We start from the raw sequence: 21,136 nt of genomic DNA on the forward strand, positions 1-21,136 counted from the left end.
ATCATTGTCCATTTTTTGTAATCTATCTAGGTAATTTACACGTGATCTATCAAGCAAATTGTGAATATCCATCCAGCCAGATCACCTAAAACTGCAGAGCTGGCAACATTTTTATTTTCTTTAAACAGAAATTTTCCAAATTGGTATTGTAAACTTGTCAGTTTCCTAATGTCTTCCTTACTTTGTAACAACCATACACTGCTTCCATAGCTGATTGATGCAAAACAATATTGGTCCATAGATCATCACCATATAGAAACGGTTAAACTATTATGATTTACAGTATGCAATCAATTTCATTCCTTTTTTGTAAATCATATTAAAATGTTCATGATCTTTCAATGATCTTGTGATAGTCATACCTAAAGAATTATATGAATTAGTTTCTTTCAATATTGAATCACCTAATTTCCAAACTGTATCTTTTGTATGCAATTTCCTTCTAAAGTACATAATTTCTGACTTCTGTTGATGAAATGTTATTTACATTTTCTGCAAAGTTATTAGCGATGTTTAGAAGAGTTTGTAAATCTTTGTGATTATTTGCTATCAAAGCAACATCACCAGCCCAAAAAAGCCCTGGTATCAAATGCTTATCAATGTGAACACCTAGATTTGATTCATTCAGCATTTTTTGCAAATTCGTTAATATAAATTGAAAAAAGCAAAGGGCTGAGAACACACCCTTGTTTTACTCCTTCAGTAGTTTCAAAATAATCTTTTCAATGTCATTAAAGTTAACTTTAGTAAGCACCCTATCATACATGTCATCAATGATTTCCAGAGATTCCCTCTTATACCTACTTTCCATAAAATCACTCTCAAACCATCACGCCATACCCGGTCGAACGCTTTGGAGAAGTCTAAAAAAGCTACATATGTTGACTTATTCATTAACTTCCTCAAGGCAGCTATACCCTTCAAAAATAAAATGTTGTCCTCACAACGTCTATTACTTCGAAACCTCCCTGGATTTCTCAGAGTATATTGTAGATCTTATGGTCCATGCCCCAGTGAACACCCCAAATATTCGCTGCCAATTGCAACAAGAGGTCATCAAATCTGACGTGGTATAGGCCCATTAGGACCTTCATTCGTTAAACTTTATGGTTTCAGAAAAAAATATTGACATCGATAAAATGGCATTTATACTCGTAATACTAGCAACGTTTATCAGCCGTCTCACAGCTTACACTGATTAGCGGAACGGAATGAGCGGAACGGAACGGAACGGAACGGAATAGCCACACCAAAAAGAAAAATAGTTTCTCTTAATTAGAGTCCATTTTTTTTCGTTCACTGAATTTTGGAGCGGAACAGCATGGAATTTCGGATCTAAAACAGAAATTTGGATTTAAATAAAATATCACTTTTCAACCCTTAAAGTAATGCATCTGTTTTTCGAAGTTTCTCTTGCCGTGATGAAAATCGTGAATAAGACTACTAATAAGAACTTTATTCCATAGAAACACACTTCAGGAACTGTGGTAGAACAAGTACAATAAATCAAACATTACACATATAATCAGGCAAGACTGCTCCCGAGACTGCTGCTGGGAATGAATAAGACTACTGGACTGAAGCTATAATTCAAATCTGAAACTACACCTGAATCCAAACATCACCCTGGATATCGCATCTGCTGGAGGATGCTATGGTTACCATGAGGCATGTGAGATCGCGCACAGGCGTTCTGTTGAGTGGGTAGTTTTTAAAAATGTAGTTCTGCTACGTTCCGACGTTAAGGCTACGGAAGAGAACGTCCGAACGTAGCATAAACTATACTTTTACAAACTACCCACACAACAGAACGCCTATGAGGTGGCGGTCTGTGTAATAATTCACCTCGATGGCATGGCGCCTAATTACATTTTTGGCGCGGAGGTGAAAAAAAGAGGGAGGCGGTGACGGATCGTAACTTCTAAAATGGATACATTGAACTGCATTGCTGATTGTTTGTAATTGGCGCGGATGCCACTTCTTTTTCGTTTTTTGTTGCCAAGGGTCTGCAGACTTACGGGAGCACCAGTTGATTTAGGGGATTGTGAAAATGGAGGTGTAGACAAATTTTTTTCACCCATTATGACGGCATTTTTTTCAAAAGCATGCTCGCGAAACAAATTATTTTCTGCACAACTGAAGGCAATGCAATATATTTCATTTGTTGTCAAAATGAAGTGCACGTGCATATGTTTTGCATGTCAAAGTTCATTCATGCAACCTGTAATCTTTATTGCAGAATTTTGCATATCTAACCACTTCCCACGTTAGAAAATTTTTAAATATCCAGATCTCAAAGATCAAAATACTAAGGTCGGTTCTAAACATTCATTTTTGGTAATTCCAGCACCTCGCATCACATTTTTGCCTTCCTCTCAGGAAGTGGTAACATCTCTTTTCTCACTTTGGGGTTTTGCAGAAAATTATTTTATCATTCTCCGTGGGGGGGTTGACAATATTCCCCCTCCCGAATCCTCCAGCCCCTCCTTTAGAAATCAAATGATTCTCCCCTCAATCTATCGAATGACTAAACAACTAGGTCGAAGGACATCAGTAATACATACAGAAGGCATCGCTCATACTTTAATACATACACAGTCGATCAACGCGTTAACATGAAACTACGGCCGTTTTGCAATTTAAGTCATTCTTTTGTGACCAGTTTTTGAAGGCAGGTAGTGTTTACACCCCTAATTGTCGTTGTATGCCGTACACATGCAATTATTGTTTGAAAAGTATGTTGAGCTATTGCGATCGTACAAAACAGAGTGCACAACTACATGTTGGCCACAGACACGCCCTCTTTTGGGTTGACCACCCCTCCACACTATGGTACTGCCTCTATAAGGCGTGATTCACGGGCTACGGGTTAGATGTAAATTTAGATGTAGCTTCAAATTGAAATTACAGCCTAGTTTCCCGTGGTATTTGACATAATTTTCATTTTCGAAACTTCAAAAATTAAGGTGCCTTACTTGTAGAGTTGAATAAATGATATATTTTATTTAAATCAAAATGTCTCTCTTAATTCCATTCTTTTCCGCTCAAAAATTTTGTGGACGAAAAATGGACTCTAATTAAGAAAAACTATTTTTTATTTGGTGTGGCTATTCCGTTCCGTTCCGTTCCGTTCCGCTCCATTCCGTTCCGCAAATTAGTGTAAGCCGTCTCACACACAAAAAAAAAAACTTGTGCACGACAGTTGCCCATGTATTTTCATACAGATTTTCGGTAGCGTTTTCGTGACGTTGTAAGCATTCCATGACATTGACTCGGCGAACTGATACCGAATCATCCATACTGTCAACGTCTGGCTACAGCACAGCTTACAAACGTTTTATTTTGGAGACAAACTGACACGGCCAACGCGGCGTTGTGTGGCTTCGTGAAACTTTGCAAAATATTACTTTCGTTGTTCAAAGCTTAAATGTATCTCCGGTTACAATATCATGCGGAGATGACACATGCGTGCGCCATTGTAACCTTCCACTGTCGTCAGCTAGACGCTTCATTATACAAGGATCCAAAGAATTCATATCGACTTCAAATTTATTTAAAATACAGCGCCCTCGGATGCTACCACTCTAAGTTGATCTGAGGGTTTCGTCAACAAGGGCGTAGGTAACGGAGTTGAGAGTGTGTTGTGCTCCTGACTCCTGGCGTGAAGATAGTTTAAGCGTCGCATTTACATAGAGTCACTAACCTCTTACTTAGCAAGATTTATCTCATTGTGATTTCGAACCCGCAAGAATTCGACAGCGTGAAAAAATACGTATTGGATACAATGCTCAAAAGTGTGTATTGGACGTTCGTTGCCATCCAATTTTTGACCTACAGCTTTGTGCAGACATCGAACTTACTGGATGTCACCAAACTAAGCCAAAAGCTGACAAAACTGGCAGACGACAGTTTGGGAGTCAGCTTCATGCAGGTAATGTACATTAATTACTCGTATAGCCTTGTTAGTTCGGGTTCACGAAATTGTACCTCCGTGACCTCATTTTTTTTGTGTGTAAATGTCAGAACAAGTAGCAGTGGACATATTGGCTTTACCAAACGAGCAAATGATAGAGATCATAATACCGTTAACTATTCATGTGTTTACACAGACACCTGAGATCTCCCTGCAACACTTTATGATATGATCGACTTTAGAATAACGATGTATTGACGCGGTGCTTGACCCTCGTCTGTTCTGAATGTATTAGGCACTAAACAATACCTCATAACCTTTGTATATAATGGGTCAGATCTGTCTAGAGCGGCTATTGAAGTCAGCGTTGTATTACAATGCTGTCATTCAATCTTGAACTGCTGTTATGGAATATCTAAAACACCGTTGATATTTCCGCACAGAAAAAAATCAAACTCGCATACTGAAAACAAGACAACACGTCTGATTTAAAAATCGGATTTGAATAACCTATTATGTCACAACGTACTAGTTGTCTATGAGTAAGGGTTTCCGAACACGGCGGATGGTGTCAAGGCCGTAGATTTTTCTGCAAACCTTTTTCTTCAAATATCCTTGTATAGGGAGTAGGACATCCCGAAAATTGTTGCACGGTGAGTAGCTTAGCAACTTGTCCGCGATTAGTGGAAAACTGTAGGGTTTCGCAGTAAACCGCACGACGCGGTTTTATTTTTACAAGTGCGGCGCAGACTGGTCTTGTCGATTCAAAGCTGCAGTGAAAGAAAGTGTTCTGAATAGGTTGGTTGCAATAACTATAAATCGTCAACTTTGACCTCCTTTGACTTTCTTCAATCCAGAGCGTGGGTAGTGATACTAGTCTGTGTGCAATACGAGTTTAGTGAACCCGTGAAGCGTACATTTACGTGTTGTTGGGCATGGTCATACGCTCTCTCTCTCTCTCTCTCTCTCTCTCTCTCTCTCTCTCCTCTCTCTCTCTCTCTCTCTCTCTCTCTCTCTCTCTCTCTCTCTCTCCGTATATATACTTCACATATAACATATATATAATATATATCATATATATATATCTATCTATCTATATATAATATATATATTATATATATATATATATAGATATATATATATATATATAGACTTTTACATCTCTTTTAAAATATTGACATTGAATTTTACCCTGTACTTTTACTAGTTTTTTATTTTGATGGTGAAATTTTCACTTCAGTAGAGTTCTATTTTCTCCTGGCTTAAATATTTCAGTACTGGTTGGTTTTCCTGCAGCTGTCTCTCCACTTTCAAAGACATTGTTTGTTCATTTGTATTGTACACCGTATTGCACATTTCTTACGTTTGCATGTGATGTACATCGCATTCAATATATGCAAATCAGCTTGTAGGTGTCAATCACTCAATGCATTTCAACCTCTCCTCTGGTTGGTTCAGTGTCATTTCCATCTTGACAGTCAACAAGTGAGTACAGTCTTGCGTTGTTCCACAACTCTTTGTGTAGTATAGATCCCCGTGTTGAGTCCGAGGTCCAGTTACCACTAAAAGTACTTTTTTTTACAGTTTTGCTTTTCAAGTTCGTTTCAATTTTTAGCTTCCTTAATTTCTTTTACATGCTTTATAGTCTGTTATCCGTTTTATTCAGTTTTTAACCCTGATGAAGTGGGATTAAGCCACGAAACGTCGGAAAATAAAATTTAGTTTGTAGTGAAGAACACTGTGTCCTAGAGTTGGTGCTGCTTGACCTATCCTGTCAATATATATATATATATATATATATATATATATATATATATATATATATATATATATATATATATATATATATATATATATGAAGTATTCGCGATGCAATGGGGACAGCGTCTGGTCGGGAAGACGACAGATACACTTCCAAATCTATCTCCATGTTAGAACAAAGGAAGGGTTGACGATCGGGCGTTGTTCCACTTTCCGCGAATTAGTGCCTCATATTTCATTGAGCATATAAAGCATGCACGTCATGATGTTAGAGGTTTAGGCTCATAGGGCGCCCTCCTTTCTCACTGTCACATGATGGAAAAGTTGATGATGAGTTGGGGGATTTCCGTAAGAAACAGTCAAGTGTCATTTTGACCTTATGAGGCTGTCACCTCGATGGCACGGTTATTTTTACTGTGAAATCCCGAGCCACTCCCAAGTTTGAAAGAATCGTGCTGCAACGCTACCATAAATAGCAAACTGTGCAGGAGTCGTGTGTGTCTGTATGCTATATCAAAACAAACACATAAAACATGAGACAGTATGACATTAGACTGGTCCAACAATCATTTCCATTCAAGGTAATACATTACCAGGTTCATGGTCGACTCAACAGGTACCAGGGTTTGGCCTCTGAACATAAAATTACGATTAAACAAAACTGCACGATAAACCGTCGTTCTGATTGTTTTCCCGCAAAGTTAGGTGAGCATTTCTTGTAAATCGAAGGTCGCAGGTCGTCAAGATCGTGGGGGGGATATCACTTTCACAACCATTGAGAAATGGTTATACTTAAACAGAGTTATTGTCCGAACAACGAATTGTTCACATGAACTCTTTCAAGGTGTCTTCTGAGGTTTAAGGGCATCACGGTTCGCGTGGCAAGTACGGACTATGTAGTTCCACGCGGTCAGTGCCGCACGAAAAGGTACCGGGTGATACGTGTGGGAAGCATCGGTAGATGCTCTGGTATCAACAAAAAGTCTGGTTGTCGAACACTTGTATAATGTAATGTATTGTACATTAAAATGCGAGTTCTCTCAACGTTTCTAATCTATTCAAACAAACCATCATGGCATTGTCAGTGACATAAGGGAGAGACAACCTATGAAGATATCGAAATATGTTTTGTTTTGTTTGTTTTTATTATGTTTGGGATTGTTTTTTCTTGTTTTTTTTATGTTTTCCAAAAATATCATCAGAAAAACCCTCTGCTAATTGTCCTTAGTCCTTAGACAAATCAAAGAGACATTCAACCCAAAAGGGCCTGCATTATATTAAACCGTCGTCTCCATACCTCCATCGACAGCATCTATCAGATTTTGTTGATACTTTTCATTGAATTTAGATTTTACATGAAAACTCAATAAACACATCGACAGATTGAGTCTATGCGAACGCGCCAAGTTCAGAACTGTGCCTTTGCTTCGTCCAGATACCGATAGTGACTGTAATGACTGGTTTGACGTCAAACGTGTTGAGTAGACTATGCCATATCATGTGCATGACTTCACTATGGACAGCTTGCCTGGGATAAATGCCTTGAATTTTCAAAAGCCTTTACAACAGGAGATGTTCTCACGTAGGTGAAGCCTGCCTTGTGCAAACAATTGAGTAAATGTTTGTCTGCACGATGACCTCCCTCTCAGGTGAGAAGGTCACGTCTGTAACGCATGCGCATGATACTTGGTTTCATGCAGAGACATGTTGAATAACACTGAGGAGCAAGGATGGTGTTTTCGTCAGTGTAATAGCAATTAACAAGTTAGTTCCCTGATGTAACAAGATAAAGTGACTCGTTCAAGCTTCAGAACTGGCGACTGCTGAAGTTTTACGTCCTTACGTTGAAGTTGTACGTATCCATGAACGCATAAAATTCCATGTTTCCTCATTAAAGGCCTGGTCCGGCCTAGAAATGACTTTGATTTTCAGAAGTGCGATCGAGCATGTGCGAGAACAGACTGAGTGACTTCACACGAGCCAGATTCAGCGGACAGTTGACGTGTGCGGAGGTACAGCGACGAAGTGAATACCCCAACAGGGCCAATGGACTTGTCCCTGTTGTTTACCAGTTTCCGTTGAAACCCTCATTTTGTGAAATAAATATTCTCAATGTTACTTTTGTTTGTTTGTTTTTTCTTTTTAGCAACATTTTAATTCGCTAACTTTTCAAAGCCTCACGTTGGATGGAGAACGCCTTATAGAACAGGTAAGTGCAAAGAAACGCCCGGGTTGGGAACATTGCTATCTGTATTTACGTCACGTGATACTATGTCTCTTGTCAGGAAACACGGTAGGAGATATTACTGTAGTCCGTGGGCTGGAGGGGCCCAATGTGCACCCCCCCCCCCTAAACCTACTACATGGGTATTTTTTTGTTCTTTGGGATCTGCTGAACTAGAAAACAGATGTTGACATTATTTGATATTTTGGGATGCACTACCTGTCTGCACTGGTTTTTATTTGCATGTACCGCGAAAAATGGGTAGGGGTAGGGGGTACTATATCCTCCCCTACATTAAATAAACAAGAATGAAATAGCACAAACCATACATTTTTGGAAAGCTCAGCTTTTGTTCTTTCTGAGAAACACCAACTTTAGTAAAATAAATTTGTATACATAGCGAAAACTTTAATTAACAATTCCTCAAAACAACTTGAAACCATTTCCTTTCGAAATAAAGAATAAAATGCAGGGCTCGCCATGCAAAGTTTGGTACTAGAGAAACAAATTACCTGAAAATTACCCATACTTGAATGGCCATCATCCCTGTGTTAACTTTATGGGGAAAAATTAAAATTTTCTATTTTCAAAATCTTAAGACGGTGAAAACGTTTCTTACTCAAAGAGACCCCAACAAATGGTAGGCTGATAGAGTGTTGTAAAAATTTGAGCGTCCGAATATCTGTCCCAGAGGCGTAGTCTGCATGAAGGTGCTGGCCAAAAATGCATATATTGAAAGTAAATGTTTCTTCACTTCGTGTAGTAGTGTTCGCCCATTTAGATTTTGCACATCAGCATCTCCTATTCTTCTTCTGAAAGTTTGGTGGAACGCGAACTATCATCATTGCACACACCGCGCCTTGAGTACACTGTATATTTTAATTATTGACACCCTGATTCTAATCCACACAAAATACAGTTGACATTGAACACATACACTGTACAGGCTGTGTTGGCAAATAGTTGGACACGGTTTGGGGAGTTGCCAAAGAATCTGTATTTTCAAGCTCAAACAAAATACTGATATAGGAAAAGTGGATCACAAATTACATCGTTGAAGATCGTATTTCTTTATGCTGCAGACGAAATGTTTGTCTGACGAAGACACTGATGAGAGACATTAATCTAATATGGCGATTCAACACAATGGATAGTTCTTGTAAGACTCTAGCTTTGACGCAAGTTTATTTGAAGTAGTATCTCGAATTTCATCTTCAAAATTTCGCCAATGAATTTACATATATAATTTCATCGTCTTCTCCAGTTACACAATTCACTGTCGGAGAGATTTCTAAGCAGTGTCGAAGCCGTTCAAAAGTTGCGTGATGCGGTCCAGTCGTCGATATCGTCAGCTGGCTCCGAATGGCGACAATGCTGCGAATTTGAGGAAGACGAGCTGACGTATAGTAGCAGATTTGGCAGAGCGGTAAGGACACGCAATTAGTATTTTGTTGCCCATGTATTCAAAGGACTGAATGTGTGAGGGTTTGATTATGAACTGTAACACCAGTAGCCCTGCTCTGATTCGACTAAGGTCTAAAGAATGCTTCCAAAATGAAGTGTAAACTTCCATACTAACGAAATGCTGAAGCTTTCCGATTTCAAGTATTTCGAACGAATCACCAAGGTCAATTTCCCGGTTTACGTTGTAGCACTTAATTGGTATACCCCTTTTAAAATTCAGCTTTGTCTGAGCAAAAATTTCGTTGTTGTGAAAGCTATGTGGAACTATGAACGACAGCGATGATGATGATGATGATGAGGAGGAGGAGGAGGAGGGAGTGATGCCCATGAGGATGACAACGACGATGATGAGGATGAGGACGACTAGACGACTATTATGATGGCAATTTTGGCATATTGGCTATGATCTGTACGCGTTCTTAAAATAGATACACGTATCTTCATCTTTGCGAGCATCCTATTTGCCACCGTATTTACGTTATCAGAATGAGCGTGAGAAAACGTTTCTGATTTCTAAAAATCATTTTGAATTTCGCAGATTGATACAGACACGGCATGTGAGCGATTGTCGCCCGACGCAAGAAATGATGCAAGTCGACTCCCCGTTAGCGTCGTTGACGTCATGAAGCGTAATTACGAGGACAACAGTGGTATCAAATGGCAATTTTTTGGAAGCGAGGACGGTGTCTTCACAATCTACCCCGCCAGCTCCAGATCTTCTTGTGATGATTACGATAGCAGATACAGGTAAGAAGAACGCACATGCGAATGTTCAAAACATATTAGTGTATAGGTAGAACGCTACATCATCATATCATAATTAGGGGCACACTTGCCAAAAGTTCGCGAGTTTATCAATGTCTGAATCGACAAAATTTCAACAAAGTTTGTGATCATGGTGCAAACGCGTGTTCGGAGTGACGGAGCTCGAGACGTTGAATTTTTGTCGGTACTAAAATTCAGCTGTCAACATACAGGCTGCGTTCACAAGTTGAAAACTGGCGCCAACTTCGTCATGATTTGGCAGTCTTATGAGACAATATACTTCATCACAATACTGGTAGAAGTATCAAAAGTATCAAAATGGTGACTTTAGGAATAAAAAGTTTAAATTTACGATAAAAACAATTACATTTTCTTCAAGTTATCCCACATTGCATTTTTCTGTATTGATTTCAGGCCTTGGTATGTCGAGACAGCAACTCCGGAACCGAAAAACGTGGTCATCGTTATCGACAAAAGTAGTTCCATGAGCATCCAACACGATGGGCGAACGTTGATGCAAATTGCAAAAGAAGCCGCCATTACTGTTGTAGAAACCATGAATCCAAATGATAAGGTAAGGGTGTGTTCACATACACTATTGGGGTATTATATCCTCAGATACGACCTCAATTCTTTTAAACTTCACGTCTTTTACGAAATTATGATCAATTGTGCTTTACGTATAAGAATTTTACCATTGAACGAATTTTGAACGGAATGTAACTTGCAAGGGGAAGTAAAAGCTGTTCTCACGGACCCTGGCTAGCAAAGTATCCCAACCGGCAAGTGCCCCTCTGCTGATCTCTCTCTCTCTCTCTCTCTCTCTCTCTCTCTCTCTCTCTCTCTCTCTCTCTCTCTCTCTCTCTCTCTCTCTCTCTCAGGTTAATGTAATTGCCTTTTCGGATACAGTCTCGACGCCGAGCCGATGTGAAGACACGTGTTACGAAAGTCAGCTGGCCCAAGCGACCCCTCCGAACAAAGAATGCTTGCACGATTTTGTCAATACCATCCACGATGGAGGTAAGTTGTTTTGATATTCAGAACGGAATCCCCATCTGAAAGTCTCTTGATCCACATTTTTAAGGTCAGCAGTTGCCTCCGGTAGTACGTTGACCTTGAAGGATATGGGTCAAATTTTACAAGATTTGAGGTCAACGCGATTATTTGTACACTGCTAAGGTAGACTGAAAGATTCTATCATGTGCGGGTCTCCTGGGTTGGCATTGGCGGAGACTCGTACACGACTGAACTACTATGGTGACCAGCAATGTCTTTGAAAAATTTATATCAGCTGAACATCTAAAACGACATTTTCACACACCTTCCCAATGCGACTGAGTCATTTACTTCTGTGTCTGATACAACCACTACAGATAGCTTCACTTCAGACGAAAATTATCGCCCGCGTCAGAGAAAGAACGACACACAAAACTGCATTACATCTCTCTTTGAAGCACAGCTTTCCATATGTATATACACAATTCGCTATTATGTCTGACTTTGTCATGAATGGTACAGATAGTATAGGATTTAGGCCGATGAATATTTTCCACTCGGGCGTTAAAAATACTGTCTTTCTGTTAACATGGCCTCAGGAAATATGGTAGGTGGTCGGGACCTTTTTTATTAGGGTGTAACCCATCAAAGGCCGCAAAAATTTGTCAAAACCATGCTCATTTTTTGGAAGTCGAAAAAACGGTTTAGGGTAGGAGCATTTTAAATAGGATATTTCCGGTTGGCGTGACCGGAAAACATTTTCCTATTTGACCTTATGACGACTCAATAGCCAGTTTGCGTACTCAAACATCCTCACATAATTTGCATAAATTGATACATTTATCTAAGAAAATCGAGCATTAAACGCAAAGTTAACTTGGATTACTACGGCAAAACTACGACTATACTGTTTCTGAGTAGGAACTGCTTAATGGTTTTTTACGACCCATTCGATGATAGACGGTGTTTACAGTAAAAAACTACAGTGATTCCCATCCGGGGTCGTGGCACGGTGTCGGGGAATTTACTCTGCTTACGCGCAGCTGTTTGGCCTACAGATGATATGTCGATATACACATAGTCGAACTCTGTACGACCCATCGGTGACTGCAGTGCGAGTGCACGTTGCATATGAAATCCTCTGAGGACGCTGCCCTCTAATAGAAGTTGTTTAATGCTGCTGTTATGCATTTACATTACAGCGGTGTCATTTTCTCCTGATTTGCTCTTTCCTCCATTTTATTTCTCTCCCAAGTTGTTCATTTTCTCCTCGGGCTAAGTGATTTTTGATGATCTGATTTTCTCAGAGCGAGAATCCAGATTTTCACTAAAAAGAAAGAATTTGTTGCACAAACATGTCGACTGCTAGATCGGGCTGTGGAGGCCATCCAGTTAGCATGGAATGTGTGTCTGGCTCGGTCATTGAGGTTAAAAAGTTTGAATTAAGACACGTATGACATTATTCAACGGAATTTCAACCTACAGTAATATAGGTGGTTGTGTAGAGTGTGTGTAATTTGATGTCGTACATTTGATTACAGAAAGGCTTGCACGATGTCTTCACGGTTTGATAATAAATTAAATATTTTTTTTACTTCCATGTCAGGCAGCACTGTGTATTCCGGAGCTCTGGATGCAGCTTTCGACTTGCTCCAGGCGTCTGAACGTTCGGATTCCCAAGACAGAGGTAAACGAACTTGTCTATTCAAAATTCAAACGGCGCCCTCCCTCGTTACGCTTTAAACACTGAAAGTCTTTGAAATACTATTATGAAAATTATGAATCTTTTTCGATGACATTACATGATAGCGAAATCAAACTTACAGTTGTTTGACAACATTATCATCATCATCATCATCATCATCATCATCATCATCACAACCATCATGATCATCATCATCATCATCATCATTGTCATCATCATCCTCATCATCATCATCACCATCATTGTCATCATCATCATCATCATCATTTTCATCATAACCAAAACGGTGATGATGTCATGATAATTTTGATGATGATGATGGTGGTGGTGATGATGATGATAATGATGACGATGATAATAATCATGATCATGATCACGATCATGATAATGATGGCAGCGGCGGCGACGATGGTGGTGGTGGTGGTGATGGTTTTGTTGTTGTTGTTGTTGTTGTTGTTGTTGTTGTTGTTGTTGTCACTATTGACGAGACGGAGAAGAAGTTGTTACTGCAGTAATAGTGGTATTTCAGCATCATTGCACGTATTTAGAAGTATAGCATGATACCATTATTGATAAAGAGTTCAAAGGAATCCTTCTGAAAAAAATAATACGTATAAGAACGGCGTGACGTCCAACTTTGTGTGCACCAATATTGAATCACGTGACCAAACTGTCTGAATTTCTAGAGCATGTCATTTTGTTCCTGACCGACGGGCAACCGGAGGACGCTGTGGGCGATGATGTACCGGAAAGTGAAGAGGAGTTTTGGAGAAGACATGATATTATGCAGACAATCAAGACACGAAATGCTAAAATGGGGAATAAAGTCATCATTTTAACCTTTGGCCTTGGAAACCGTAAGTATGTCAATCTTGAAGATCAATCGTTTAAAAAGTAGTCCAGATTGTACTTCTACTTCTAAACTATGTATCTACTCCATTTTTAAACTGACCGTCAGGTATACCAGGTTTTTCTCTCGGTATTTCTCAGTGACAGATGTGGGCATTGACGACAAATATTGACTGCCCAGTATGGCAAGCCAAGTGTTGCAAAATTCAAAAAACACATTTTTGTGTTCTAAGTTTTCATGTTTGTGTTCTAAAAATTTATGTTTATGTTCATAAAAAACCATGTTTATGTTCTTAAAATGTATGTTTATATTCTTAAATTGTATGTTCATGTTCATAAAAACCATGTTTATGTTCTTAAAATGTATGTTTATATTCTTAAATTGTATGTTCATGTTCATAAAAACCATGTTTATGTTCTTAAAATGTATGTTTATATTCTTAAATTGTATGTTCATGTTCATAAAAACCATGTTTATGTTCTTAAAATGTATGTTTATATTCTTAAATTGTACTTTTATGTTCATAAAAACCATGTTTATGTTCTTAAATTGTATGTTCATGTTCATAAAAACCATGTTCATGTTCTTAAAATGTATGTTTATATTCTTAAATTGTATGTTTATGTTCATAAAAACCATGCTGTTATTCAACCTTTCATGCTTATGTTCATGAAGGTCATTTGTTTGTTCATTGAACAAATTTTATGTTCATTAAAACACTGCTTATGTCCATATCTCCCTGTTAACACTGAGGGCGCTCTGGAGTTAGCAGCACGAGACAGCTATGGCGGCGGACCAAACAGTTACACTGCATACAGCGAGAAAAGTGGGCTTTACGTGTGTTTAAAAGCAAAGCTTAGCACATCGTGGATCTAGACAAGTAGAGCGTGCTCGAAAACGGAGATCGATCACAAGTTTGTACTAAATATCGGCTGTTCTCGGCGGAGAAACTGCACGCTCTCATTCGGAGGCGCAACCAGCGGTTTAACGTTATAAAATGTCTACGCACTTTCGAAGTCCAAAGTCAAAGACTCGGGGCTGTGTGGTTACTAAATATCGGCTGTTCTCGGCGGAGAAACTGCACGCACACCTACAGTCACCTATGGTCGGTCTATTCCGCTCAGCGTCTATGCCCCCATAGACGTGTGTACATCTCCTTCTCAGGCATATGTACACACGTCTATGAGGGCATAGACGCCGAGTGGAATATTCCGACCAAAGGTGACTGTGCTGCACGCTCTCTGACTCGGGGCAAAACCAGCGGTTTGCCTATGGCATTTTGGCAGTCCAAAGTCAAAGACTTAGGGCTGTTGTGGCTGTGGGAGGCACTCTGATTAAAATCTGATGTAGAGAATGGTCCGTTACTAGTGAGAAGAGGACCGAACAAAAACAGACCTATTAAATTGTGATAACATAAAAGACCGTACACAGCATGCATTGTGACCGGTCTTCTGGTCTTCACGACATGCGACCTGCGTCCCGAGTTGCAAAAATGAGCGACCCGCGACTTTTAATAGATGCAGTGAAGTATGACCTGCGAGTTGTCAAATGGAAAACGTGTCTTTGATAGGCTATCTGCATCGGGCAGTTCACAGTCCCTCCACATGGTGGAGGGACCGTGGGCAGTTGAAGGTATTTGGTCGATCTTTTACGTTATCGTATTAAGGGGAGAACCATTTGATTTCTGGGGGGGGATGGAGGATCTGGGGGAAAAAAAATTGTCGGCAGGTGAAGGACAGAAAAAAAAAATTGATCCAACAATGGCTTGAGAAAAAAAAATTGTTCCAACAGACAGGAGAGAAAAAAAAATTGTCGCCATGTGCTAAAATCACCAAAGTTTGGGACTGATTTAAAAAAAACGCTGGAGGGCGGCCGCCTACGGCGGCACTAATATTTTCAATATTTTAGAGTGAATCCTGATGTAAAAAATCTGGCATATAAATAAACTTCAATACTACACAATGTTCAAAGTTTCATTGTGATGACAGTGTTTTAAATATGTTGCAATAAAGCATTGACACAGTCAGTATTAAAAGGGGAACCATTGGACTTGCTGTGATCTGTATCTACTGAAAATTTAAAACAAACGACACGATTCAATGAACTACTTTTAAAAGCAATATATTATTCTCAAAATATATGTCTTCCTTGCAATGAAAATACAATAACAAATATGAAATACAAACACAACTTTTGTAAAACATGACTTCTTTCCTGAGAAGTTGACAGTACTGATTTTATATAAAACACAGCTATAGTACTGACTTTGATCACAACTGTATGATCACTAGCCTACTCTTCTATACTAGTCACTATCAGCCTGGTTTAACCAGACGGCTGATCTGTTCAGTGGATGGAACAGATCAGCCATCTGGTTTAACCAGGCTACTATTACTCTACTGGAGACTATGGCAGTGGCTTCATGGATGACAGTAGGCAGATCCCATATCTTTTTGGTTCGGTACATGCAGGTACCTGCTGAGCACCTGTAAGAAAGGAAAATTGAAAGAAAGGAAAATTGTTATTTTTATTAAAAATTGTCTGCAGTAGTTTTGTGTTTGATTAAAAGGTTTCTCACTTTGGAAAGGGACAAAAGCGTTAATATTGGTGATTTTTATATGCATTTTTATATTACTCCAACATAAACAAAGTCATCACTCAAAATAATCTGCTGATATGACTACCTTTGTCTCCCCTTTCTTGTCTGTTGAATAAAGTGACAATGTCAGTTGAGTGGATGTCCTTTGCCATCTCTCTTCGGCACTTTGCCTTGACATGTGGATTGGTATTGAGTGATGCTGATATCGCAGCTCTTTTCTTCTTCTTTCTTTTTTCGTTAGCAGCTCTCCTGTTATTGGCTGCTGCCTGCTGGCTAGCTCCGTACAGTTCTTTGTATTTCTCATGCACAGCTGATATGGTGGCCATTTTCTCATTTACCATTTGCACAACTGCCTTGACCTTGGCTTGTAGAGAGTGGTAGAAAACCATACTTTCTTGGTATGACGCAGATTTCTTGTTGAGTTTTTCCACGTCTGCTACACAGCTTGAGTACAGCTGGTCAAGTTTGTCAGTCTGGTTGGATACTTCTTTCATATCGCTATACAGTTGCTAGTGTTTTTCCTGATTGAATGCAGATAGCTTGTCTCCCTCTTTTAATTGCATTAGGTGAGTGTACTTGGATTGTATGGTCTTCATCTGGTAGTGGATGTTTTGGTTTTTGTGGTATTGGGATACTTTTTTGCCAGATACTGTTTCAACAAGCTGAACAGCATTATTAAATTCATCTTCATCAGCGATTTGCACCAGGATGTTTGCTCTAACTTTTTTTCACTCACAATCCAATCTTCAAATTGTCTCTTGTTCATAGATTGCCTCTTCTCCATCTCATGAGTAGCACACATTTTCAAAATAAATTTATTTGAAAACACGTAACATATTGGAACGGGTCACACTACACATGCAAGATATTTTGTTCTGGCTCCTGGTACTACTATGATGGCTTGAAGGAAAGCAACTCAGAGGGATCAGGGATACAGCACTCACAAGATCAGTCAGCTCCAAATGGATTTTTTACTAGTTATTTGTTGTACATAAAATTTTAATAGCAGAACCATGAACACAACAAGTTATTAAAACATCCGGTTGTGAACCAATAACGTGTATGTATAGCATATTGTATTAAAAATTGGCAAGCGAGAAAAAAAATTTGCTTTGCCACTGCATACAGAAAAAATAATTTGATGCAGGACTGACAATAGAAAAAAAAATTTGCTGTCACAGTCATGGGAAAAAAAAAATTGTTGCCCCACCCATTTCCTCCATCCCCCAGCAATCAAATGGTTCACCCCTAAGGTATTTTGTTGTGCGGTCCTCCCCTCACTAGTGACAGACCCATCTCTACATCGGATCAGAGTGCCTCCCACAGCCCTGAGTCTTTGACTTCGGACTTCGAAAGTGTGTAATATCATGGATGTAAAAAATAGAAGGATACAGGACACTCCTTTGATCCTTTGTTCAAGGGATAGTTGCCGCCGATTCGTTATCTCGTAATCCCGTAACGGGATTAGCGTGTTATTTTATTCATAGCGTGCCTTCGGGTTGTCATCGGTAAACGTCGAGTCTTTCCGTGCATTGCCACAGACAGCGTCAAAAATAGCGTCTTTCGTGCCAGTAATGTTGTTGTCGCAATACTACGACCTTTTTCTCTCTTAACGATGATATGCGGCTCATCGAGGAGGAAACAATCGACTACATAGCTCCTGGCTCACTTTCTGTCTCTGTCTCTATTTTTTACATCCATGGTAATATATATACGCTGGTTGCGCCTCCGAATGAGAGCGTGCAGTTTCTCCGCCGAGAACAGCCGATATTTAGTTCAAACTTGTGATCGATCTCCGTTTTCGAGCACGCTCTACTTGTCTAGATCCACGATGTGCTAAGCTTTGCTTTTAAACACACGTAAAGCCCACTTTTCTCGCTGTATGCAGTGTAACTGTTTGGTCCGCCGCCATAGCTGTCTCGTGCTGCTAACTCCAGAGCGCCCTCAGTGTTAACAGGGAGATATGGACATAAGCAGTGTTTTAATGAACATAAAATTTTTTCAATGAACAAACAAATGACCTTCATGAACATAAGCATGAAAGGTTGAATAACAGCATGGTTTTTATGAACATAAACATACAATTTAAGAATATAAACATACATTTTAAGAACATGAACATGGTTTTTATGAACATGAACATACAATTTAAGAATATAAACATACAATTTAAGAACATAAAACATGGTTTTTATGAACATAAACATACAATTTAAGAATATAAACATACATTTTAAGAACATGAACATGGTTTTTATGAACATGAACATACAATTTAAGAATATAAACATACATTTTAAGAACATAAACATGGTTTTTATGAACATGAACATACAATTTAAGAATATAAACATACATTTTAAGAACATAAACATGGTTTTTATGAACATGAACATACAATTTAAGAATATAAACATACATTTTAAGAACATAAACATGGTTTTTATGAACATAAACATAAATTTTTAGAACACAAACATGAAAACTTAGACAAATGTGTTTTTTGAATTTTGCAACACTTGGCTTGCCATAGTCCAGAGTTACAGACCTTGAGTAAATTTGTCGCTCGTTATTCTTTATTGAATCGCAACCATTTTGGTGAATTGTAGCATGCCGTGTGAATCACGTGCTTCTCAGCATCGCGACTGCATTTATATGTGGCCGGGTTTCGAAAGTGACGCGCACATATTAATTTGGCATTTTAAAGTGGCACTCCCATTTGGTAACATTTTTAAAACATATTTTTTTAGTGCCAACGGTCGATATTTGACGTGGCGACTGCGCGAGGATCGCGAGTTATCGATAAAAACATGTCTTCAAAAAAGTAAAAGTTTGAATTCCGGTGGCCCACCTAAATTCAGCTTCCGAACATCGAACGTTCGGCACTGGGGCCATTGTCAACTAAGCTATGGAGTACGAGTCTACGCTGACGCTGCTGTACGCCACAGTACCACTTGCCTCGGTGATAGGTCATGCCCCGTGGGAGAAAGCTGAGTCTTACTGACTTGGTGATAAAACGAAGAACAAGTTTTGCTGATTCCACCAGAGTTCGCATAGGTGACTAGCCCAGTTACGTGCGGTTGATACATAGTGGCCACCGCGTACCTATGCATAGACGCATACCACGCGCGCGGCGAACCACACGTTCTGTGAGGCAGACGACAAAATGTAGTCATCGGAGGCGGCTAATATTTAAAACGTAAAAACTTATGTTTATGTGGTATTGGTTAAAAAATATAATACAACTGATTTAGAATAATGACAACGACAAAGCTAAGAAGAAGTTTTCAAAAACTGACCTGTGGTAAAGGCATAATGCTGTATATAAAGTCTTCGCAGTGGGAGGTAAAATTGCGTCATTCGAACTTATTATGGACTCCCTAGAATATCGTCAATCAGCACAACAACAAACCTTCGGTGGATTTCGCGTCATAATCAGAAACGATCGTAAAACTTCGGGATGTGAAAAATACGCTCGGGAAATGACATGTTTTTATCAATATCTCGCGATCCGCGCGCAGTCGCCACGTCAAATATCGACCGTTGGCATTAAAAAAATGTTTTTTAAAAATGTTACCAAATGGGATTGCCTCTTTAATGAAAGTGTATAAGCTTAAATAGTCATTAATGAGTTCAAATAATACTGTACACGCTCAAGTTTGTCGGCGTGAACTAGTAGGCGTGTTTGTTGACACGAGGGACAGGTGAGAATTGGCTACAGAAGAGCGCCATCGCACGACGTCAACTAAACTGGCCACCCACTCGACGACGCCCCACATGGCACTTAATCAGCTGTAGCTTCTTATTTCCCGCTAACTTTGTTCAGTCAGCTTTGTTTTCAACTTTTAAAATATTAAATATCAAAGTTCCCAGTGTTCAGCTTGTCAGCAATGTCATTGTTGAGAAATGAATTTTTGTTCAGACGATTATTCATATACGAATACAGTGCGCAGTGTGTTCAATGAGTTGTGTTGGTGAGACTAACATTTTTCTATTTTCAACATACACGAGGGAAATGTGATTTGTTTTGTGGAACAAAAGTAACAAAAAGTCACTAAAACGTTACAGCCGCTGTGTCTGTTATAGTGACCTCATTCCCTCTGATTCTCGTTCATTAAAAAGCCAATTAGAAGAAACTTGAAATTTCTCTATCAACCCTTTCACCACCATGGTTTGGCCCAAACCCATTGTTATCATTGGTTGTTGTACACCTGTTTACAGGGAAATGGGGTTAACAGGTTAAAACATGGGTGAAAAATTGTCTGTGATCTCTGCGATCATCTTTCAACTCCTAATTGTAGAAAAAGATAAGCAATCAGTATTTTCCGAGCGTGACCAATAGTTCACAGGCGAAAATGTGACATTGCTTAGCACAACGACTCTGGCCATAAATCAAAACCAAACATTTTCTTAATATTAGATACCACTTCCACGTTCTGCCGTACTTATGGGATTACAATTTTGTCCCAAAACTTCAGAATTGGACGAGGTACTGCTTGAAGCCATGGCGCAACAGGACGGTACTGATTTTGGTGTTCCTAAAGACTCGAGTGCAGGAGAAATTAAAGTAAGGACCTTGCTTAATGTCGAGGCAAAATTGCAAGATGTTTTGCCAAAATACTGTTTATTAAAGACTTTGAAATATCCTTTCCAAATAAATAATACATCAGTGAAGTTCTTAAATGTACGTATGTGTGTTGATGTGTCAGTACAGAAAGTTAACGAAATTGAGACTTAAGGTTCCAAGACAAGAAATTGACCATTTTAAACTAACAATTCTCTAGTGTCTAATAAGCTCAGAACCCCCGTAAATTGTATATTTTCGGAAAGCCTAGATATAGGGGAACATTTTGGTTACC

The 21,136-nt window shown here is 39.1% G+C and overlaps 2 protein-coding genes across 2 annotated transcripts in view; one reads left to right on the forward strand and one right to left on the reverse strand.

Annotated features, from left to right (window-relative positions):
• Positions 1-3,601: 3,601 nt before the first annotated feature.
• The window catches only part of LOC139132099 (VWFA and cache domain-containing protein 1-like), a 34,772-nt gene continuing 17,237 nt past the window's right edge, over positions 3,602-21,136 (forward strand). The window contains exons 1-9 of the mRNA XM_070698494.1: positions 3,602-3,931; positions 7,821-7,883; positions 9,163-9,324; positions 9,901-10,109; positions 10,542-10,701; positions 11,009-11,147; positions 12,730-12,810; positions 13,515-13,685; positions 20,756-20,844. Of these exons, the coding sequence (XP_070554595.1) occupies positions 3,785-3,931; positions 7,821-7,883; positions 9,163-9,324; positions 9,901-10,109; positions 10,542-10,701; positions 11,009-11,147; positions 12,730-12,810; positions 13,515-13,685; positions 20,756-20,844 (1,221 nt within the window). The 5' untranslated portion in view covers positions 3,602-3,784. The remainder of the gene's footprint in view (positions 3,932-7,820; positions 7,884-9,162; positions 9,325-9,900; positions 10,110-10,541; positions 10,702-11,008; positions 11,148-12,729; positions 12,811-13,514; positions 13,686-20,755; positions 20,845-21,136) is intronic.
• LOC139132130 (uncharacterized) lies at positions 16,050-16,786 on the reverse strand. The gene is made up of 2 exons (XM_070698524.1): positions 16,363-16,786; positions 16,050-16,164 (listed from the first exon to the last, which is right to left on the reverse strand). The coding sequence occupies exons 1-2, from the start codon at positions 16,769-16,771 to the stop codon at positions 16,085-16,087; spliced, it is 489 nt and encodes a 162-aa protein (XP_070554625.1). The 5' UTR covers positions 16,772-16,786; the 3' UTR covers positions 16,050-16,084.

Source organism: Ptychodera flava, chromosome 1 (assembly GCF_041260155.1).
Source record: "Ptychodera flava strain L36383 chromosome 1, AS_Pfla_20210202, whole genome shotgun sequence".
NCBI lineage: Eukaryota > Metazoa > Hemichordata > Enteropneusta > Ptychoderidae > Ptychodera > Ptychodera flava.